Source organism: Stomoxys calcitrans, chromosome 5 (genome assembly GCF_963082655.1).
Source record: "Stomoxys calcitrans chromosome 5, idStoCalc2.1, whole genome shotgun sequence".
NCBI classification, from domain to species: Eukaryota; Metazoa; Arthropoda; class Insecta; order Diptera; family Muscidae; genus Stomoxys; species Stomoxys calcitrans.
Genome location: NC_081556.1, coordinates 44,578,572 through 44,603,589, shown reverse-complemented (window position 1 = coordinate 44,603,589; position 25,018 = coordinate 44,578,572). Strand labels below are relative to the sequence as shown.

Below are 25,018 nucleotides of genomic sequence, written 5' to 3'. Positions count from 1 at the left end.
TTACTGTCCCAAATTTCACCAAAATTTGGTAATAAATGTGGCTTTTATGGGGCTAAGACTAAATCGGAGGATCGGTTTATATGGCAGCTATATCCAAATCTAGACCGATCTGCGCCAAATTGAAGAAGGATATCGGGTGGTCAAACACAACTCACTGTCCCAAATTTCAGCTAAATCGGATAATAAATTTGGCTTTTATGGGCCTAAGACCCTAAATCGGCGGATCGGGTCTATATGGGGGCTATATCAAGATATAGACCGATATAGCCCATCTTCGAACTTAACCTGCTAATGGATAACAAGTAAAAGCGTGCTAAGTTCGACGGGCCGAATCTTATATACCCTCCACCGTGGATCGCATTTGTCGAATTCTTTTCCCGGCATCTCTTCTTAGGCAAAAAAGGGTATAAAAAAATATTTGCTCAGCTATTAGACAGATATCAAGATATGGTCCGGTTTGCACTACAATTAAATTATATGTTGGAGAGCTGCGTAAAATGTCAGCCAATTCGAATAAGAATTGCGCCCTTTGTGGGCTCAAGAAGTAAAATAGAGAGATCGATTTATATGGGAGCTGTATCGGGCTATAGACCGATTCAGACCATAATAAACACGTATGTTGATGGTCATCAGAGGAAAAATTTCAGGCAAATCGGATAATAATTGCGACCTCTAGAGGCTCAAGAAGTCAAGATCCCAGATCGGTTTATATGGCAGATATATCAGGTTATGAACCGATTTGTACTTAATTTGACACAGGTGTTGAAAGTAAGAATAAAATACGTCATGCAAAATTTCAACCAAATCGGATAGGAATTGCGCCCTCTAGAAGCTCAAGAAGTCAAGATCCCAGATCAAATTATGTGACAGCTATATCAGGTTATGGACCGATTTGAATCATACTTGGCACAGTTGTTGGATATCGTTTCAATTTCATTCAAATCGGATAAGAATTGCGCCCTCTAGAGGCTCAAGAATTCAAGATCGCAGATCGGTTTATGTGACAGTTATATCAGGTTATGAACCGATTTGAACCATACTTGGCACAGTTGTTGGATATCATAACAAAACACGTCGTGCAAAATTTCATTCCGATCGGATAAGAATTGCGCACTCTAGAGGCTCAAGAAAACAAGACCCAAGATCGGTTTATATGGCAGCTATACCAGGTTATGGACCAATGTGGCCCATTGACAATACTAACCGACCTACACTAATAAGAAGTATTTGTGCAAAATTTCAAGCGGCTAGCTTTACTCCTTCGGAAGTTAACATGCTTTCGACAGACAGACGGATGGACGGACATGGCTAGATCGACATAAAATGTCGCGGCGATCAAGAATATATATACTTTATTGGGTCTCAGACGAATATTTCGAGTAGTTACAAACAGAATGACGAAATTAGTAAACCCCCCCTTCCTATGGTGGAGGGTATAAAAAAAAGAATCTGTGCAAAGTTTCAGCTCAATATCTCTATTTTTTAATGACTGTAGCGTAATTTCAACAGACAGACGGACTGACGGACGGACTTGTCTAGATCGCCTTAGATTTTTACGCTGATCAAGAATATATATACTTTATAGGGTCGGAAATAGATATTTCGATGTGTTGCAAACGGAATGACAAAATCAATATACCTCCATCCTTCGGTGGCAAAAATGCAAATTTTGCCTATGAACATTCCGCTAAGGAACAGGGGCAAACTTCTCACATATCAATGAGTGCAGTCCGATTCAAATTTAAGCTCAATGATAAAGGGCCCCCTTTTTATAGCCGAGTCCGAAGGGCGTGCCGCAGTGCGACACCTCTTTGGTGGGTATAAAAATACTTATTCGAGAAAAATTTTTTTTATTATATGTAAACTAGTCAAACCGGGCCCGCTCCGCTGCGCATTCTTTAACTCTTCAATATCATTTTAGGGTAAGGACACTTCGCCCTGAATGGGAATATCACATTCGTGTCATTGTAGTCTATGACGCTAAACGCGTTCGAATCCTGGCGAGAACGTCGGACAAAACGGTATTTATCCCCTCTTAATGTTGGCGACATTTGCGAGTTACAATGCCATGCATGCTCTTTTAAAAAATTTTCCCCAAAGAGTTGTCGCACTGCGGCACGCCGTTCGGACTCGGCTATAAAAAAGGTCGCTTATCATTGAGTTTAAACTTGAATCGAAAAGTACTCATTGATGTGTGAGAGTTTGCCCCTTCTATATGGGTGGCGTTTTTGGGTTTAGGGGGAGGAACCGCCTCCACCCGCTATCTAAAAATTATATAGCCTATGTTTCCTTCTAGATAAACGTACACAACCTATGAAGATTTTAAGAAAATCGGTTCAGCCAAGTATCATATAGTCATAATGGGTCTAATGGCGTTTTTGAGGGTTGGTGAGACCCCCTATACTTCGATCTGATTTTGTATGCCTGATTCGAAATCTACTCCCGAATATCTCTAATTTTGAGCCCCATATTGAAATGAACGTCCAATATGTCTGTGTGGTGCAATTTTGGGGTTGGGGCGCCCCGATGGATACTGAGACTCAAATTTTAATACCATATTCGTATTCTACTCTCCAAAACCTTTCATTTGATACCTATATTGTCCCGATCGATCCACTTTTGATTTTGGGTTGTGTTTTTGGCATATGGGGTAGGGTCCGCCCCCCTTCGATACTGAAAAATTATATAGCCTATGTTTCCTTCCAGACCAACCTAAGATAATGCGAAAATTTCGATAAAATTGGTTCGGCCGTTTTTCAGTCCATACGAAACAAACAAACCGTATCCCTTATATTCGTGATTGGCTAATGTGCCCATTTCGGGCGTTTTTGTGGGGGGGGGAGGGGGGGTAACTCCCTATACTTCGACATGAATTTGTATGCCAGACTCGTTATCAACTCCCGCATACTTTTCATTTGATACCCATATTGAAATGAACGTCCAATATGTCTGTTTGGGGAGTTTTGGGGTTGGGGCGCCCCTATGGGTACTTAGACTCAAATTTTAATACCATATTCGTATTCTACTCTCCAATACCTTTCATTTGAGACCTACATTGTCCCGATCGGTCCACTTTTGATTTTGGGTTGTGTTTTTGGCATAAGGGGGAGGGTCCATCCTCCTTCCGATATCGACAAATTATATAGCCTATGTTTCCTTCCAGAACAACCTACACAATATGTGAAAATTTCGAGAAAATCGGTTCTGCCGTTTTTCAGTCCATACGAAACAAACGAACCGAGTCCCTTATATTCGTGATTGGCTAATGTGCCCATTTGGGGAGTTTTTGTGGGGGTGGGGTGACCCCCTTTACTTCAACATGAATTTGAATGCCAGATTCGTTAACCACTCCCGCATACTTTTCATTTGATACCCATATTGTTCTTATCGGTCCACTTTAGATTTTGGGTGGTGCTTTTGGGGTAACGATGGAGGGTCCGCTTAATTCCGTTATCAATAAATTATAAAGTCTATTCCTACTTACTGACCATATTCGTAATCTACTCCCGAATACCTTTCGTTTGAGCCCCATATTGTCGTGATCGTCAAATAAACCTGTTTTAAGGAGTTTTGGGGCCTGGGCGGTACCCCAGGTACTTGGACCCAACTTTTATTATGAAATTCGTACTCTTCTCTTGAATACCTTTCATTTGAATAACATATTGTCCCGATCGATCCGCTTTTATTTTTGGGTAGTACTTTTGAGGTAAGGGGGAGGGTCCGCCCCCGTCCGGTATCAAAAAATTATACTGTATATGTTTCCTTCCAGACCAACCTACACAATCTGTGAAAATTTCAAGATAATCGTTTCAGCCGTTTTTGAGTCTATACGGAACAAACAAACACAAATTTAATTTTATATATAAGAATTATCTTTTTTTTTCTCTATAGACACATTTTTAATTAAAGTTTTCTAAAGCCAAAATTTCAATAAAATTTTCTGTGATTATTTCCCTTACATCCGTAGAAACCCTCAAATCTACATAACGTTATGTTCTATTTAGTGACGTTACTGAATTACTACCTTACTACGACTCGTTATGTTACGTTATGCACTAACCGGTTCAGGTATGTTGAGTGCATTGGGCTTGAAACTCATATAGCGAATAAGGCCTCTGTATTAAAGGCCTTAAAAATTATCTAGACACACATTATCCACAAATTTTGTAGACAATGTGTGAAGCGGTTTCTGCGTGCACAGCTCCATGGGCTTTACCCCACCCCTCCCGAGAGTGTGAAAAATACATAAATAGTTCTGTAAAAAATAAAAAAATTTTAAATATTTTTGGAATGAAATTTTTGAGATATTTCTCTTTAAAAATGCCCAAAACAACAGGTGGATGTTTTACCCCATCTCAATTTAGGTGATAAATCATGATGTCATAGAAAAACCTAATCTAAATTTGTTTGTGTTTTATTTTAGTCCTATCCAGTGCATCAGACTGAAAACTTAATGTTGAAATAGATACTGGAGATACCTCACGTATGGGATATGGATATTCATCATGGGTATAATTTAGTTTGGAATAAGTTATTAGCAAAAACATCTGCATATAAGTTACAGATATCGTTTTCACTATTGGCTACAGTGCACTGTGGTCGGACTTGTATGGGAAGTGCGGCCAAAAATACAAAAACCACATTTATTACCTGATTTCGCTGAAATTTGGAACGGTGTGTTGTGCTATGCCTACCGATGTCCGCATCAAATATAACCCAAATCGGACTATATTTCGATATAGCTACCACATAGACTGAATTAACGATCTGTTTTTGTTGTAGCCAAATTTTCATGTGGAGGTGGCGATCCTCACCTAGCTCTTGAAGGTGAGCAAAGAGCATCATAGGCACTCAGTACTTGTCTAAGAACCGATGCCGCCTGATCTCTCACTGAGACTTTACGCTCGACATCGCTGTTTATCCGCGACTGCCGTTGCAGCTACTCCGTATTGAGCATTCTACTATCCGCAACCAGTGGACGCGCCCAGTAGCTCGCAGCTAAGCTTCTCGTGACAGCAATGAACACCACACAGATTGGACCTCAAAGGTCTATCCTGTGCCGGGAATGGTCTAACGAGACCATTATCAATATTTTCACTAAAAATTTGCACTTTCACAAGGCCAAAAATGTCTGAAGGAGAATTCCAATGCTTTTGCTTTGCACTGGAGAGTTCTTAACTATTATCTTGGCTACAATTTATGTCTTAGTATTGGATCAAAAAACATCAGTAGTTTGGCTAATATAGGCCAAAACATAAAAAAAAACGCGACAAAAGTATGAGAAATCAAAATCTGGAGCCTCGACTTTCACCGTAGACGTATGGTCTAGTGGACTTTTTTGCCCAGTACAATCCCAGTATGTATATAAGACAAGTAAAAATGCGTTAAGATCGGCCGGGTCGAACTTTGGATACCCACCACCTCGTCTATATATGTAAACCAGTAATAGCCTCGTCCTCCCACGATCCGGATCACCCCATAAGACGTTCGTTCGTTGCCCATGCCCTTAACTCGGACTGAGTCCTCCCGAAAGGCTTCGGGTTCACCAAGTTTATTGATGACAGTCCTCTGACCTTCACCTCCAAATCGTCTGCCCTTTCATTTCCCCTTTCTTCGTTATGGCCCGGCACCCAAACGATGAGGATGTTCCCATCCTCAGAGAAGGCGTTAATCTCCTTCTTACACTGCAAGACTGTTCGTGACCCTATCGTCCTGGTTGTTATTGCCCTTATGGCAATTTTACTGGCGATAAAGATGTTCACACTCGACGCCCTCGGTTAAGAACCACACCACTTCACGCATTCCGTGATCGACCGGATATCCGCCTGCAGTACCGTATTATGGTCAGGCAGTCTAAAACAGATCTCAGTCCCTGGGTTGTCAAAGTAGACCCCCAGGCCCACTCTGCCCTCTAGCTTTGATCCATCTGTGTAACATGATCTTCCAGATGGCAATACTAGAGTTCCGTCAATCCAAGACTGTGCCGATGGCAGCAGTGCCTCGCACTCGACTTCAAGGTTTATCTCAGGTATCCGATCCGAAACCTCTTCCCTTCCTTTCAGGTTTCCTATTGTCGCCTCGATTATATCGCGATGATACGAGCTGCTCCCATCCTCAATTCATTCTCCCATCGCCTTAAGTCTCTTAGCCACAGTGGCTGCCTCACACTTAATCTGTATGTCAATGTGTCGGATATCTATAATAGTCTCCTGTGACCTAGTGGGCGGGGTCCTCATCGCTCCGCCTATGCCAAGACAACATGTTCTCTGAATCTGTTGTGTGGTCCTTATGTTGCACTTTTTCTCCATAGCCGTCCACCAAACTACTGAGGCGTAAGTAAGTATTGGTCTAATCACGCTCCTGTAGAGGCAGTGGACTATCCTAGGATTCAGACCCCATTTCGAGCCTACGGCCCGTCTACATAGTACCCAATATCTGTGAGCCTTCTCAGTACGCTCCTGAATGTGACAATTCCAATTCAGCTTCCTGTCCAAGATCACACCTAAGTATTTAACCTTGTCAGATATCGACATCGTTTTGTTGAGGAAACGTGGTGCGTGAAATTGGCCCACCTTCGTCTTCCTCGTGAACAGGCATATTTCAGCCTTCTTTGGGTTAACATTAAGACCTACCATACGCAAGACCCTTTCGGCCCTTCTGCATAGCTCGTTCGGATCCTTACCCCTTAGAAGTATTATAACATGGTCTGCGTAGCAGACGGGTTCAAATCCCTCCTCAGTCACCATCCGTAATAGGTCATTTATGGGGGTCACCCATAGGAGTGGCGATAAAATGCCCCCCTGTGCCGTGCCCTGTGCCACTTTCTTCCTTATATTTATGCCATGGGACACACAATTTATCTACCTGTTCCTTAGAATATGGTTTATCCAGTCTCTATGGACCGAGTCCACCCGCTACTGGTATTAGGATTGGATCAGTGTATCGGTCCGCACATTGTTAAAAGCCCCCTCGATGTTAATGCATACCGCCAGGGTGTACGTTTTGGCAACTGTGCTAAGTATAGTTTTAATCTGTTCATAACCTGCCATATAAACCGATCATTAATCTTGACTTCTTGAGCGCGCAATTCTCATCCGATTTGACTAAAATTTTACATGAGGTGTTTTTTTTGGTATGATTTTCAACATCCATGCTAAGTATGATTGAAATCGGTTCTTAACCTGATATGTCTGCCACATAAACCGATCTAGGATCTTGACTTCTTGAGTCTCTAGAGGTCCCGATTTGGCTGAAATTTTATACAAAGGCTTTTCTCATGACCTCTAAAATACGTGTCGAATATGGTCTGATTCAGTCTACAGCCTGATACAGCTCCCCTATAAACCGATCTCCCTATTTTACTTCTTAAACCCCTAAAGAGCGCAATTCTTATTCGATTTGGCTGAAATTTTACACAATGACTGACCTGCGGCAATGCGACACTTCTTTGGGGAGCAGTTTTTACATGACATAGTAACTCATCTAAATTGATTAAGTAAATGCAGGGTCAGATATAAATGGGTTAATTATTGTAGAACAAATTTTCTATTTTTACAAACTTAGCTATTTTTAAATTTTTTTATTTCAAGGTTATTCAAAATTAAAATATTTTCCTATTTTAGTATCATTGCCAGCAACATGGACAACGTCTACAAATTAATTAAAGTGAAATGTCACCCTACCACATTTGTTTATTTGATGATGATGATGTGGATCATTAACAGAAACAAAAATTTACCACATTGTTGCCCTTCAAAAGTGTGCCTCCCCACACACACACACACACACAGTGCTATGGAATTACCTTCAATCACCTCACCCCTTAATCTGATTGGTTGGGTGGCTGGGTGGCGGGTAATCAACACACTACAAACAACAACATTTAAATCAATCAGTCAATCAATCAATCATTTAAATCAATCAGCACAATATAAACATAGGAAGAAGAAGAGCGTGTCTTTTGTGGTTAAGACATGGAAAACGTATTTCAAATTATGAGAGAAGCAGCGCAAGAGAGAGAGAGAGAGAGAGAGCAGGGAAAACCACAAGATAAGGCATACAATTACAGATAAACAAAACTTCTATCTGCGACAAGACAAAACGATCAAGGGGCTAATAACTAAAGGGAAGTTTTAAGGCAAATCAGAAAATCATTTTCAAATTAACGGCCTTCCCCAAAGACAGCTGACTAAGGAAAGAAGCGAACAAAACAAACGAACAAAAATATCAACAACAAGTGAAAAAAAGAGGCAAATCACAAAATAAACAGAATTTAAAAAAAAGGAACAATGGAAAAAATCTTTTAAAATAAACTTTAAATCTGAACGAGTTGAAAACACGGAGGCTCTTATCGTCGCCAAACACGCTATGAAGACAATTTGTGTGCTTTGGGCGGCTCGTTTCTTGCTTTGTGGCAGTACTACAGCACAAACTAAAACGAAACACAAAGTTTGTAATTGTTTCAAACAAAAAATGTATTTTTAAAATAAACACTTTTTTTCTCTTCTCCTGCTGCCATTTTCGAATGTTTTAGCCACACATCCCCCCCCCCTCCCCCCCAACAAAAAGATCTTTAAATTGTACCAAAACATACACTCTAAGCTAATTTAGTGAGCAGAAAAATTATTTCGAAAATAGGAAAACATTTTTTTTTTTTTTGGTTTTTTGGTTGGGGAGAAAAAACAAACACCAAAGTTCTCTAGGAAAATTTTTGGCAGTTGAATTTTTGCAGCGGTAACGAAACGAGCCAACAAGAACGGGCAAAAAGGCAGCCAAGTACGCGAGCGACCGAGTGAGGAAAAACCAAGTGAAATTAGTATAAATGTGATTTAATAAATTTAAATAAAATACATCAGACCAAGAAAATAGCATAGGCCAATGATAATAATCTCAAAATATTAGAAAAAAAGTAAGAAAAAAAAAATAAACTTAGTGTGTGGGGTGATATTTCCCTTTAACATCTGTTGGCTGTGGTTCAAGATTTGCAAAACGACTCAAACAGCCTCCGAGACACCATGGCGACTTTGGCTCTACGCACTGGCAAGGAAATTATGCACAATGCCGGCTGGGTATTGGATGAAAACGAAGAAGGTAAAGTCAAACATTTTCTTTAACTTAATATATCTTTAAAATTAGAAATAAGGTAATTGTTTTATATTTTCAATCCTTTAAATATTGCAGTTATAAGGTATGATGTATTCTTTGCCATATTTTACATGCTATAATAGACTTTTTCAATTTCGTTTCAATTTGTCTTCAAAATTTTGTTATTGCGTAAATTTTTACTTTTTCTTCAAAATTTTGCTCTTTTTTTCTATAATACTACCAATTGTATTTTGGCAAAATGAGAGAGAAAGTGAGCGCATAGATTTGGTCTTAGTTCGTTTTAATTTAATACAAATGGCACACGAAATTTTGTTTGTTTTGGACCCCCCATTACGATGCTCTCTCTCAATGTTTGATTTTTATTTATTGGATTTTGTTAGATTTTTCTATTTGTATACCTGCTATGTTTTTATTTTCAATCATATATATAGTTGGGTAAAAAGCAAAATGGCATAACTATCAAAGTTTTTTCTTAGTTAACTACCCGCTATTTAAGAATGCTCCGTTGTTATACCCTACACCACTACTGTGGTATTATAACTTAGTGCATTTGTTTGTAACACCCAAAAGGAAGAGAGATAGACCCATTGATAAGTATACCGATCGACTCAGAATCACTTTCTGATTCAATTTTGCTATGTCCATCTGTCTGTCTATCTATTCGTCTGTCCATGTTAATTTGTGTACAAAGTACAAGTCGCAATATTCATCCGATCGTCTTCAAATTTCGTATGGGCATGTTTTTCCCCCTAGAGCCGAAGCCTATTGAAATTGGAGAAACTCGGTTCAGACCTGAATATAGCTCCCATATATATGTTCGTCCAATTTGCAGTAATACAGCAATAAAATGGTCGTTTGTTAGCCGATTCTCTGGAAATTTGGCAGGAAGGATTTTGTTATGACTCTCGATATTACTGGTGAATTTATTTAAACCCCATACTGCCATTGGTTTAGGGGAGTTTATACGATAAGACGTCTCCCAAACACATGGCCCCAAAATAGGTTATCAAATTGGTTTTCTAATCTCAAATACCTTTCATTTGAGCCACATATTGGCATGGTCGAAAAATTTTTACCCCTTTGAGAGGAAGGGGTGATGCCCCAAAAAACATAGTCCGACATTTGCATATCAAATTCGTATTCTACTCCCAAATACCTTCATTTGAGCGCCATATTGCGATGGTCAGTAAAAAAATTGCTATTTGTGGGGTATTTTGGGAAAGGGGTTGACCCCCAGAAAATTGGTCCCGAAAGTGGGTATCAATTCTTGCTCTACCCCCCAATACCTTTCATTTAATCTCCACATTGACATGGTTGTTAAATATGCCCGATTTAGGGGTGTTTTGGGGATTGGGGTGTTCCCCCTAACACTTGGTCCAACAATTGGATATCAGATACGTTTTTTTATCCCAAAAACCATTCATTTGAGTCCCATACTAATCCCGGAAAATATATCAGCAACGTGCTCTATTCTCATATACCTCTTTACCATTTATTTGAACCCCATATTGTCATTGGCCTCAAAAGGGATGTCAAATTCGTTTTCTAATCTCATTTAAACTCCTTATTGCAAAAGTCGGCAAATATGTCCGGTTTGGGGTATTGGCCCTAAAAACTATAAATATTTAGTTCCACTCCCTTTAAGACCCAAATTGTCTTGGTGAGCAAATACGTCCTATTTGGGGGTTGTTATGGTGGTGGGACGTCCGCTAGACAGTTGGCCCCTAATGTTGATATCAGATACGTGGTCTACTCCCGGCAAACATGACCAGCTTGGGGGGTGTTTTGTGGGATGGGCGGCCACTCAGTGAGTTGGCCTTGAAAATATGTTTCGGATTCGTGTTCCACTTTAAAAACCCTCTTATTTGAGCCTCATATTGCAATAGTCAGCAAATACTTACTATTTGGGTGGTGTTATGCCCCATATTGCTATGGTCCTAAATTTGTCCCCTTTGGGGGAGGTTTTTGGGGAGAGGCGGCCCCCAAACACTTGTTCGCATATTTTGATATCAGATTCGTATTCTACATTCAAATACCTTTTATTTAAGCCCCATATTCCCATGGTCAGTAAATAAGTCCAGTTTGGTGGGTGTTTTGGGGAAGGAGTGGACCCCCAGAAACGTGGCTCCACATTTGGATATAAGATTCGTATTCTACTCGCAAATGCCTTTCATTTGAGCCCCATATTGCCATGGTCGGTAAATATGTCCGATTTGGGGGTGTTTTGGGGCTTGGGGTGGTCCCCCTAACACTTGGTCCGACAATTGGATATCAGATACGTTTTCTTATCATAAATACCTTTGATTTGAGTCCCATATTGTCGTGATTGGCCTAAATATATGTTTTTTAGGCTTTAGGGTAGGGCGGCCCCGCTATGTACCCCATCCGAAATTTGGATACCAAATTTTTATTTCTAGGGTACTACTATATGAGGGCACACAAAAGATCGCTTAAATCGCACCACCCATCTCCGAGATCTGGCGTTTCTGAAAATTAAGGTAAGGGGGAGGGTCCGACCCCCCTTCAGATATCTCCGAGATCTGGCGTTTCTGAAAATTAGGGTAAGGGGGAGGGTCCGACCCCCGTTCAGATATCAAAAAATGTAGTACCCTATTTTCACCACGAGATCATTATGCACCATCTGTGAAAAATTTCTGAGTCTATAAGGAACACACAAACATACAAACAAACAAACAATTGATTTTTATATAAATATAAGATTGATGGTCTCGATATTCTGATTCGAACTAGCCATGTCCGTCCGTCTGTCGAAATGACAATAGCGGTCGAACGCGTAGAGTTAGCCGGTTGAAATTTTGCACAGGTACTTAATATTGACGTAGGTCAATGGAGATTGCAAATGGGCCATATCGGTTCGGATTTGTATATAGCTCCCATATAAACCGATCTCCTGATTTGATTTCTTGATCCCATGGAAGCCACAATTTTTGTCCGTTGTGGCTGAAATTTTGCACATAGTGTTCCGTTATGACTTCCAACAACTGTGTCAAGTATGGTCCAAATCGGTCAAGAACCTGATATAGCTCCCATATAAACCGATCTCCCGATTTGACTTCTTGATCCCATGGAAGCCACAATTTTTGTCCAATGTGAAAATTTGCACATAGTGTTCCGTTATGACTTCTAACAACTATGCCAATTACGGTTTAAATCTGTGTATAACCTGATATAGATCCCATATAAACCGATCACCCGATTTGACTTCTTGAGCCCCTGGAAGCCGCAATTTTGTGCTAAGTACGGTTCAAATCGGTCAAGGACCTGATATAACTCGCATATAAACCGATCTCCCGATTTGACTTCTTGAGCCCCTAGAAGCCGCAATTTTTGTTCAATTTGGCTGAAATTTTGTACATAGCGTTATATTTTGACTTCCAACAACTATGCCAAGTTTGGTTAAAATCTGTGTATATCCTGATATAGATCCCATATAAACCAATCTCTCGATTTGACTTCTTTTGGGTTCTGTTATGTCCCTCAACAACTGCGCCAAGTACGGTCCAATTCGGTCAATAACTAGATATAGCTTCCATATTTTAGCAGAATCCATGGTGGTGGGTACCCAAGATTCGGCCCGGCTGAACTAAGCACGCTTTTACTTGTTGATCCTTTCCTCGACATTTCATCTACAGTTGTTACTAGTTGAGAATAGCGAATAGAGAGCGGCAACTATACCCCTTCAAAGATAGGTCCCCCAAAACCGCCTCCATTTTCGTGTCCTGATGGAAAGTACCAGAAAGTACCAAGTCCGGCTGTCTGTCGAAAGCACGCTAACTTTTGAAGGAGTAAAGCTAGCCGGTAGAAATTTTGCACAAATACTTCTTATTAGTGTAGGTCGGTTGGAATTATAAATGAGCCAAATCGGTCCATGTTTTGATATAGCTGCCATATAAACCGATCTTGGGTCTTGACTTCTTAAGCCTCTAGAGGGCGCAGTTCTCATCCGATTTGACTGAAATTTTGCACGTAGCACTTTGATATCACTTCCAACAATTGTGCTAAGGATGGTTTAAATTGGTTCATAACCTGATATAGCTGCCATATAAATCGATCTTGGGTCTTGACTTCTTGAGCCTCTAGAGGGCGCAGTTCTCATCCGATTTTACTGAAATTTCGCACGTAGCACTTTGATATCACTTCCAACAATTGTGCTAAGGATGGTTCAAATTGGTTCATAACCTGATATAGCTGCCATATAAACCGATCTTGGGCCTTGACTTCTTGAGCTTTTAGAAGGCGCAATTCTTATCTGATTCGGCTAAAATTTTGCATGAGGTGTTTTGATATGACTTCCAAAAACTGTGATAAGTATGGCGCAAATCGGTACATAACCAGATATAGCTGCCATATAAACCGATCTTGGGTCTTAACTACTTGAGCCTCTGGAGAGCGCAATTCTCATCCTATTTGGCAGAAATTTTGTACAACGGCTTCTCCCATGGCCTTCAACATAGGTGTTCAATATGGTCTGAATCGATTTATAGCTTGATACAGCTCCCATATAAACCGATCTCCTGATTTTCCTCTTTTATCCCTGAATCGGACTATAACTTGATATAGCTCCTCCTCCGTCTTTATTATTTTTTGTTTGCCTAAAAAGAGATACTGCGCAAAGAACTCGACAGATGCAAACCTTGGTGGAGGGTATATAAGATTCGGCCCGGCCGAACTTAGCACGCACTTACTTGTTTTGCGTTTATGACGAACCCAGAATAGTATTGACCCTAGTCCATTCGAACAAATTCCATAACTTCCCCAAAACGAGGTCCGCAATAGCAGAGTGAAAGTGGCCAAGCCCATAATGAAAACATCAGCCGCTTAGGCAACGACCTTCACCACGAATGAGAGCCTAAATCCCCTGCTTAAGCAGTTTTTTTGTTCAAAATCTTTCAAATTGAGCCTTCTGCCAGTGATGCTTTGATATTCTGGCCCTTTAGCATTATATTAGCCCAATTCACCAGGTGAGACCAAACGCACGTTTTTAAATGCCCCTTCAAAACGTTACCAAAATGAAGTCGCATAACGCACAACAGCCAACAAGGCTTCATGAAGGCGGGTTAACAGTCACACCCTGTTTGTACCCCCTTAGTTTCTTCGCCGGAATTTCCTCTTAACTTTGAAATTCGGACATGGCAAAAGCAAAATTCAACACTCAATGCCTCAGATAAGGTACCTAGGTCTTGTCGATCAATGCCATCAGAATCAGGGCACCGCTTTCTGCACAGGATAAGGTAGATAAAATTCTCCATAAAATGCCCATCGGAATCGTTTCAGATTAAGATGTAGTCTCCCGCCAAATGATCCCGTCAAATTTACACTTACAGCGTAAATGAAGGAGGTCGGCGTTGTCGGAATTTTTCCTTTCCATACTTGTTTTCGTCAAAATTTTGAACTGAAAATGAATTTTAAATTTTTTTCTCCATATGTAACATACAACTCTTTATTCATAAAATTCTTTTTATGGCCCTTATGACTTAATATAACCTTTAGCCTGCTATATTGACATTGTGGATGACAACAATGATGAGGGAGCAACCAGCGATGATGAAAATCGAGTTTACTCAGAATGGAATAATTTGCCAGATTTAGTTTTAGAAGAAATTTTCACCTATCTCAAGCCCCGTGAACGTTACTATGCTAGTTTGGTAAGTCATTCGATTTTTCCATATTGAATGTTGAATTTATCTTTACTTTTTCATCGTCCAAGGTCTGCAAACAATGGCGCTATGCCTTCTATCTACCCACCGTATGGAATAATTTCCTAGTAGACGATTGCACCCTGACCCGTCAAAAATACAATTATTATTCAGGTTGGCAATACTGTCTCGATCATATGCGTACACAAAATTGCCTAGCACGCATTGGAAGGCATCTAAGAGGTGTGGAATTTCGTCCGGAAATTTCCTTCAACAACATTTTTCAATTTATGACCCTGCTGACATGGAGCATCAAAATGGGAAAACAAGTGGATGGCCCGCCCGATATGAAGGGCATGGGGGCGCGTATAAGATCTTTGGTTTATTTGTTTCCCTGCAATATGGCCCATGCCAATGACCCGGAGGGTATAAAACTCTTTGGCACCGGAGGCCAGTTATTGAAGGGCCTCAAGGATCTGCTATCGCAATTGACCGATTTGCGTACTCTGAAATTAATCGATTTCGTATTGGAACGTTATGAGGCCAAACATTTGTTGGATGAGGTCTTGGATGCCTGTTGCACAAAAATGAGAGTACTGAATATAGTCAATGTGACTTCGTTGCATTGTCCCATTATGCATGTGGGTTTGTTCCTAAATTTACAGGTGGGCAGTAAGCTATTGGAATTTATTCTATGGATAAATTTAAACATTTTTTGTGGTTTTTTTAATTACAGGATTTAACCATCTCTCCCCAGAACATAGATGATGATGTTCTTATGCTATTGGCCGATAGCAAACTGAAACATTTACATCTCCTTCAGAATTGCTATACTACCTCCTATTTGGCCATTGGCTCTTGCAGTGTCAAGGCTTGGCGTGTCCTGAAACGTGATAATCCTCAATTGAAAGTTCATTTACGCTTAGAATCTTTGAATGATGGCGAAGTTGTCTTCCAGCCTGAGGCTCCGGTGTACAGTGTGACTTATAGAGCGCCCAAGACACAGGTGAGAGACAAACGAAGTTGGAGCAAATTTTGACAAAATTTCCTAAGAAATCAAATTTTGACAAAATGAAATTTTACGAATGTCGCAAAGCCTTACATAGGTCACTGTGTCAAATTTCAGTAAAATCGGATTACAAATGCGCCTTTTATGGGGCCAAGACCTAAAATGGAGATATCGGTCTATATGGCAGCTATATCCAAATCTGGACCGATTTGGGTCAAGTGTCAGAAAAATTTCGAGTGGCCTAACGCAACTCACTGTCCTAAATTTTGGCGAAATTGGACAATAAATGCGCCTTTTATGGGGTCAATACGTCAAATCGAGGGATCGGTCTATATGGCAGCTATATTCAAATCTGGACCGATCTGTGCCAAATTGAAGAAGGATGTCGAAGGGCTTAACTTAACTCGCTGTCCCAAATTACGGCGACATCGGATAATAAATGCGCCTTTTATGGGGCCAAGACCTTAAATCGAGATATCGGTCTATATGGCAGCTCTATTCAAATCTTAACCGATCTGAGTCAAAATGCAGAAAGATTTCGAGGGGCCTTACACAACTCACTGCCCCAGCTATATTCAAATCTGGATCGATCTGTGCCATATTGCAGAAGTATATCGAGGGGCTTAACTTAACTCGCTGTCCCAAATTGCGGCGACATCGGATAATAAATGCGCCTTTTATGGGCCTAAGACCTTAGTTCGAGAGATCGGCCTATATTGCTATATATATAGCCAAATCTGTCATATAGAGATAACTCTTTGCTTAAAGCTGAGGCGTTATCGGATATGCCAGAAACAAGAAGAGATATTATAGATCTCGAGCGGACCTTTTGTAGGAATCACTTTAATCACTTTACAGCAAACAAAAAATTCTAAAAATAGGACCACATATGAAGCAGTTCTAACAAATTTTCAAAATACCGTGGTGACCAACTTTAAGGGACTGCCAAGACAACCTAGGGTCTTAAAATTTTCCATATGATCTCGCTAACACCTCAGCTCTAACCATTAAATACAAAAGAGATATCTGTACCTGTTCTCACACAGGATATTTTTTAAAAGTTTTTTTATAGTTTTATCCCACTGTGCGTTACCGTGCTTCCTTCCTATATCTCCCCATCAGTACATCGGGTGTATAAGGCGTCGCGTCCACATGGCCCGATTCTCATGTATCTATGTTGCCATCTCTCGTATGTCCCGTGTATGATCTATTTGAATCTCACCCTGTACTCTGTGGGTGTTGCACTTCGTGGTGTAGAGCCTGGCGGCCCATTAACCTGTAGGTCTATTGGAACCACCGCCATCCTCTGTACCGAGAGCAGGAATTGCGCTTGGTATGCTGTCTATAGTGGGCCCTATATCGCTCCTCTAGGAGGAGGATGCTATTGCATGTCTCCTTTAAGAGTCTACGCCTGCTCGGGAGAAGCCCACCTATGTTTGCCATCAGTCCACTGAGTTGCGCCTTTATCCTAGCAGCCTTTGCTGTCTTTTGCTCTGCGTGCCGGTTTGCTCTGCATAGGACAGCTTTGTATTACGCCGGATCCCTAGATATTTGAATGTTCTCTTGGTCTTTACCTTGGTTTGTCGTCTATGGGCATATCCTAGAGCCTTGCGCCGCACCTGATCAGACCTCATATTCCCTCGTTCCATCCTGAGAGTTATAGATAAGTACTCTGACACGGTTGTAACTTCTCATTATACCCTCCACCATAGGATGGGGTGGAGAGTATAATGAGATTTTAAGTCGATCTAGCCATGTCCGTCCGTCTGTCTGTCTGTCGGAAGCACGCTAGCGCAGGTGTAGGTCGGTTGGGATTGTAAAAGGGGCAAATCGGTCCATATTTTGATATAGCTGCCATATAAACTGATCTTGGGTCTTGACATCTTGAGCTTCTAGAGGTCGCAATTTTTATCCGATTTGGCTATAATTTAGCATGACGTGTTTCGTTATGACTTCCAACAGCAGAGCTAAGTATGGTTAAAATCGGTTGATAACCTGAAATAGCTGGCATATAAATCGATCTTGAATCTTGACTTCTTCAGCCACTAGAGGGCGCAATTCTTATCCGATTTAGCTGAAATTTTACATGACGTGTTTTGTTTTTACTTCCACCAAATATACCAAATATGGTTCAAATCGGTTCATATCCTGATATAGCTGCCCTATAAATCGATCTGGGATCTTGACTACTTCAGCCTCTAGAGGGCGCAATTATTTTCCGGTTTGTCTGAAATTTTGTACAACGGCTTCTCCCATGACCTTCAACATACGTGTCAAATATGGTCTGAATCGGTTATAACCTGATACACCTCCCCTATAAACCTATCTCCCTAATTTACTTCTTGAGCCCTTAAATAGCGCAAATTCCTATTCGAATTGGCTGACACTTTACACAATGACTTCTACTATGGTCTCCAACATTAAATTCGATTATGGTCGAAATCGGACCATAACTTGATATAGCTCCAATAGCATAGCAATTCTTTTCTTTCATCCTTTGTTTGCCTAAAAAGAGATACCGGTGAAAAGAACTCGACAAATGCGATCCATAATGGAGGGTATATAAGTTTTGGCCAGGCCGAACTTAGCAAGCTTTTACTTGTTACGCTAGGATATTAAAGGCATCGCTGAGCACTGGGAGGACGTCAGACCATCTGAGGCTATTGAATGCATTCTTCACATCCAGTGTGGCCAAGAGGACAATCGGCCTGGAGTAGTGGTTCCTTTGCCTTGCCGCCTCTACTATCTCCACCACATCTCAGAAAGCTCCGATCGTGGACATTCCTGCTCGGAAGCCATGTTGTATCATAGAGAGTCCACCTCCCTCAATGATGGAGTCCTGAAGCCGTGGCTTTATAGATTGCTCCAAAAAGCTTGCCGGCCGTATCCAGCATTCTGAGTGGCCTGTATGAGAATAGGGATATGGGATCACCTTTGCCCTTGCTTATGAGCACCAGCTTTTCTCTTTTCTTTACATCCGAAAAACACTCTCAAATAGGCACCGGTTAAAAATTTTTGGAAGAATTTACCGTCTGTGTTCATATATCTGTCCGACGGTATTCCATCGCGACCAGGGGGCTTTTCGGCTTTGGAGGCTGAGGGCTGCATTCGTTACTCCTCTATCATGGATGAGCTTATGTTGTCTGTGAGCTATTCATAAACTTCATCTTCCATACGGTCGTGACGGGGGAAGAGTGTGTGAACTACATTTTCCATTGTTCTTCCGTCCATCATCGCTGTTGGACTTCGTTTGCCGAGTTTTTCCATCACAATTTTGTATGCAGGTCCCAGGGGTTTCTGTGCATGCAAAATGCAAATTTTGCCACGAACAAGGAACAGGGGCAAACTTCTCACATAACAATGAGTGCAGTCCGATTCAAGATCAATGATAACGCGCCTCCTTTTTAAAGCCAAGTCCGAATGGCGTACCGCAGTGCCACATCTCTTTGGAGAGAAGTTTTACACGGCATAGTACCTCACAAATGTTGCCAGCACTAGGAGGGGAAAACCACCGCCGAAATTTTTTCTGATGGTCTGGCCAGGATTTAAACCCAGGCGTTCAGCGTCATAGGCGGACAAGTTAACCTCTGCGCTATGGTCCATTTTGACAAAATTTTCTCTAAAAGTAACATTTGGGATCGGACTGCACTCATTGATATGTGAGATGTTTGCCCCTGTTCCTTAGCCGCCGCGGCAAAAATCATGGTAGTTAGCAGCACCAGATTTCAACATAAAAATATTCCAAAAGCCACATGGCTGTCACCTGATCAAAACACGAGGAACCAAATTGATCACGTTGCGATAGATGGAAAGCATTCATCCAGCGTGTTAGAAGTACGATCGACCAATGGAGCGAATATAGATTCTGATCATTACCTTGTTGCAGCAAAGGTTCGCACCCGTTTGAACATGGCGAGGAAAGGGCGATCGGACACTGCACGGTAGCTGGACATTGAAAAGCTGCAAACACAACAGTTGGCAACGGCATAATCCACTCGACGGTCCCAACTGCTTGATGAAAACACTCCTTGTTCCAATGATATAATGGCGTAGTGGCAAACCATGCCACGAAATCCGTATCCATGGAAAATGGCACGAAATCCGTACTTGAGTACCGCAAGCCTCACCCAAGAAACCCACGGTACGACCAAGAGTTTCGAGATGCTACTGAAGCCAAGAATGCGGCTTGCAGAGCAACCCTGCAATCATTAGCAACACGCCAGATGAAGGAGAGGTATAGGGAGAAAAGAGAGAGGAGAAATGCCTATTCCGCAGAAAGAACAAGTAAAAGCGTGCTAAGTTCGGCCGGGCCGAATCTTATATACCCTCCACCATAGATAGCATTTGTCGAGTTCTTTTCCCGGCACCTCTTCTTAGGCAAAAAAGGATATAAGAAAAGAGTTGCTCTCCTATTAAAACGATATCAAGATATGGTCCGGTTCGGACCACAATTAAATTATATGTTGGAGACCTGCGTAAAATTTCAGCCAATTCGTATAAGAATTGCGCCCATTGGGGCTCACGAAGTAAAATAGAGAGAACGATTTATATGGGATATGTATCGGGCTATAGACCGATTCAGACCATAATAAATACGTTTGTTGATGGTCGTGAGAGGATCCATCGTACAAAATTTCAGACATATCGGATAATAATTGCGACCTCTAGGGGTCAAGAAGTCAAGATCCCAGATGGTTTTATAGGCAGCTATATCAGGTTATGAACCGATTTGAACCTTATTTGACACAGTTGCTGAAAGTAAAAATAAAATACGTCATGCAAAATTTCAGCCAAATCGGATAGGAATTGCGCCCTCTAGAAGCTCAAGAAGTCAAATCCCCAGATCTGTTTATATGATAGCTATATCAAGTTATAGACCGATTTCAACCATACTCGGCACAGTTGTTGGATATCATAACGAAATACTTCGTGCCAAAATTCATTCAAATCGGATAAGAATTGTGCCCTCTAGAGGCTCAAGAAATCAAGACCTAAGATCGGTTTATATGGCAGCTATATCAGGTTATGGACCGATTTAAACCATACTTAGCACAGTTGTTGGGTATTATAACAAAACACATCGTGCGAAATTCCATTCCAATCGGATAAGAATTGCGCACTCTAGAGGCTCAAGAAGTCAAGACCCAAGATCGGTTTATATGGCAGCTATATCAGGTTATGAACCGATTTGAACCATACTTGGCACAGTTGTTGGATATCATAACAAAACACGTCGTGCGAAATTTCATTCTGATCGGATAAGAATTGCGCACGCTAAAGGCTCAAGAAGTCAAGACCCAAGATCGGTTTATAAGGCAGCTATATCAGGTTATGGACCGATTTGAACTATACTTGGCACAGTTGTTGGATATCATAGCAAAACACGTCGTGCAAAATTTCATTCCTATCGGATAAGAATTGCGCACTCTAGAGGCTCAAGAAGTCAAGACCCAAGATCGGTTTATATGGCAGCTATATCAAAACATAGACCGATATGGCCCATTTGCAATACCAACCGACCTACACTAATAAGAAGTATTTGTGCAAAATTTCAAGCGGCTAGCTTTACTCCTTCGGAAGTTAGCGTGCTTTCGACAGACAGACGGACGGACGGACGGACATGGCTAGATCGACATAAAATGTCGCGACGATCAAGAATATATATATTTTATGGGGTCTCAGACGAATATTTCGAGTTTTTACAAACAGAATGACGAAATTAGTATGCCCCCCATCTTATGGTGGAGGGTATAAAAAGGAAATGGAAAGACGAAAGGGTGAGCGATTTGAGATGTACAGGAGTCAGAATGAAGGAAACAAAAAAATATTTTACCAAGTAATCAAACATCAAACCGATGGCTTTGGTGCTGGCACATCCTCTTGCAGGAACATCCTCCTGCAGATAAAGAAGGAAATCTGGTAACTTACACAGATAACATGCTGGAAAGAACATTTTACCCAACTGCTAGTGTCCGACGTTGGCGGCGAAGAGGATGCAACAGAACCAATCAATGATGATGGTATAGAGTGTTTACCTCCTAGTCAGATTGAGGTCCAAGTAGCGGTGACCCGGCAGAAGAATAACAAGGCAGCAGGAGCCGACAGGTTACCCGCTGAACTATTTAAAACCGTAGGCGACACGCTGATAAGGCGTATGCATCAGCTTATCTTCGCAATCTGGCTAGAAGAACGCATACCCGATGATTGGAAACTCAGCATACTAAATATGTCCCGTACATAAGAAAGGAGGCAAGAGGGAATGTACCAACTACAGAGGATTAAGTCTCCTCCCTGCGATGGGGATACTCTCGAGCGTACTGTGTGAAAGATTCAAACCTAAAGTCAATGAGATAATTGGGCTTTAGACCTGGTAAATCCACCCTATGCCAAATATTCACACTGCGCCAAATCCTGGAAAAGACCCGAGAAGAACAAATCCACACCTACCATCTCTTTGTTGACTACAAAGCCGCCTTCGATACTCCTTTACGTTCAAAGTTATTTCAAGCCATGTCTGAGTTTGGTATCCCTGCAAATTTAATAAGACTCTGCAGGATGACACTTGCTGATATGCATTCCTCAGTAAGAATAGGAAAGAATCTCGCCGAACCATTTAATTCCAAACGAGGTTTCAGACAAGGAGACAGCCTATGGTGTGATATCTTTAATATCTGGAGAAGATTATATGAGATGCAGATGTGAATGGACATGGCACACTACTTACAAGAGAACACATGCTACACGCCTATGCCGACAACATCGATATCACCGGAAGTAGTAACTGCAGCCTTTGAAATAATCGAAAGAGAATCAGTGAAAATGGGTCTGGCAGTAAATGGAGATAGGACGAAATGGATGGTTTCCACTCCCAAAAAGCCTTGTACAACCAAGCAGATAAAGAACATGGAGAAAGTTGGGAACCACAACTTTGAGATAGTCAGTAACTTTATCTACCTCGGCGGCACCACCGTAACCGAAACGAATGACACCAGTTTTGAGATAAAGCGAAGAATAATACTTTCTTTTAAAAAATCCGCAATTACTTTTTGGGCAACCCAATACTATGGACTAAGTAAGCAGTTTAGAAACAAGGCCACCTCTCGACAGACGAAGACTACACTTTACAAGACATTGATACTATCGGTGTTGTTCTATGGTTCTGAGGCATAGGTACTTGTGAAAGCAGACGAGGCAGTGCTTGGAGTATTTGAGAGAAAGATTCTTCGTAAAATATATGGACCAGTTTGCGATAATGTCGTATGAACCACGATCTGTGTGACGACGATAGCATAGTTACACGCATCAAAATACAACGGCTGCGTTGGCTAGGTCATGTTGTCAGAATGGATGAAGAAGTTCCAGCGAAGAAGTCTTTAGAGGGCAAACACGGTGGTACACGTAAACCGGGGCGAACACCACTTGATTTATTCCGATGGATAAATCAAGTGGTGGGAGAACAAAATTTTAAAAATATTCTACAAAAATTAAACTTCCATAGATCGATATGTTAAAAAATTTTATTAAAAAAGGGTTGCCCAAAAAGTAATTGCGGATTTTCCATATAGTCGGCGTTGACAAACTTTTTCATAGCTTGTGACTCTGTAATTGCATTCTTTCTTCTGTCAGTTAGCAGCTGTTACTTTTAGCTTGCTTTAGAAAAAAAGTGTAAAAAAAGTATATTTGATTAAAGTTCATTATTAAAGTCTTATTAAAAATGCATTTACTCTCTTTTAAAAAAATCCGCAATTACTTTTTGGGCAACCCCAAATTACAATAAATTCCCCTTTTTGAACAAGAACATTTTCTTGTCAATAAAATATTGATTTTTAAAAAAAAAATTTCAAAGTATTTGTTCATTGGTTTATAATATTTTCCCCTTTTTGATGTTTTTCCTACTTACAGATTCATCCCGATACTGTCATCAAAATGGTTGATCACTATAAGAACACCTTAGCCATTTACAGCTATGAATTGTTGCCAAAATTCTCTAGTCCCAAATCTTTTCACAATCGTATCGATTCTCTGATGCTGCTTATCTGCCGACAATGCTTTAATTTACACACTTTGGTAAGTCAAATACTCACAGACTCAATCCCAAACACTTACCATACGTATCTCTCATTCCTGCCCATTCACAGGTTATTCGTGAAAAGGTCTCCACTTCCACCGTGCTGCTCATTGCCAAGACGGCAAAGAATCTCCGTCGTTTATATGTCCGCCGTTTTGCCACTATTTTACGTTGTGATTGGCCCCGTCACCCTGAGTGGTCGGATGAGTTTCACATATGGCTGAAACGCTCATGCCGTTCCTATGACTCCGTGGAACGTGAGGTCTCACAAATTTTAGGCTACAATTGGCACTTTTTAAGTGATCAAGAATTTAAGACCGTAACGGTGGATGTAAAGAGTGAATGGTGAAATAAAATAAAATGTGATATACTTATAATTTTGGAAATTACATATTAAGGAGTTTTTTTTTCAGAAATTATTTCAGTTTTTTTTGTTTTTAGTTAAATGAAAAATTTGTCAAAATCTTAAAATAAAGGAATTTTTTAGAAATTGAGTTGATATAGAAAAATTTTTTAAAATTGCATTTCTATGGCAAATGGTGTCAAAATTTCATTGCTATGGGAAATTTTGTCAAAATTTCATTTCTGTGGGAAAATTTGCCCAAATTTGATTTTTAGGACAAATTTTGTCATAGCTTAATTTCTATTGGAAATTTGGTCAAAATTCCTAAAATTCATTTGTCAAAATTTTTTTTTCTATAGAAATTTTATCAAAATATCAGTTTTAAGGGAAATTTTGTCAAAACTTAACTTTTAAGAAAATTTAATCTAAGCTTGGATGTAAGTTCTACTCAACTTAAAAAACAAAAAATTTTTTGAGCCCGATACTCTCATGGGGATTTTGGCAGTAGGGAGGCCCCCAGGGTAGTGGTTTGTGGGATAAGGTTTGGTATTATCCCCCAAAAACTTTGGTATTATCTCCCAAATATCTTTTATTTGAGCCCCCATATTGCCATGGTCGATAATTATATTGGGTTGCCCAAAAAGTAATTGCGGATTTTTCATATAGTCGGCGTTGACAAATTTAAATTTAAAAAATCCGCAATTACTTTTTGGACAACCCAATATATGTCCGATTTAGGGGCTAAGTGTCTGAGGTGGTCCCCCAGTCACTTAGCCCTGAAAAACTATCAGCATCGTGGTCTACTCTCAAATACCACTTTTAAACCCCAGATTCCC

At 40.7% G+C, this 25,018-nt stretch overlaps 1 protein-coding gene across 1 annotated transcript; it reads left to right on the top strand.

The window, feature by feature from the left end:
- Positions 1-8,706: 8,706 nt before the first annotated feature.
- Positions 8,707-24,228, top strand: LOC106094839 (uncharacterized). The gene is made up of 6 exons (XM_013262075.2): positions 8,707-9,090; positions 14,617-14,771; positions 14,834-15,427; positions 15,499-15,768; positions 23,674-23,838; positions 23,910-24,228. The coding sequence occupies exons 1-6, from the start codon at positions 9,015-9,017 to the stop codon at positions 24,186-24,188; spliced, it is 1,539 nt and encodes a 512-aa protein (XP_013117529.2). The 5' UTR covers positions 8,707-9,014; the 3' UTR covers positions 24,189-24,228.
- The last annotated feature ends 790 nt before the right edge of the window (positions 24,229-25,018 follow it).

Coding starts and splice junctions, on each gene's coding strand:
- LOC106094839 (XM_013262075.2), top strand. CDS start 9,015: ATGGCGACTTTGGCTCTACGCACTGGCAAGGAAATTATGCACAATGCC. Junction 9,091..14,616: donor ATTGGATGAAAACGAAGAAG/GTAAAGTCAAAC, acceptor TATAACCTTTAG/CCTGCTATATTGACATTGTG. Junction 14,772..14,833: donor AACGTTACTATGCTAGTTTG/GTAAGTCATTCG, acceptor TCATCGTCCAAG/GTCTGCAAACAATGGCGCTA.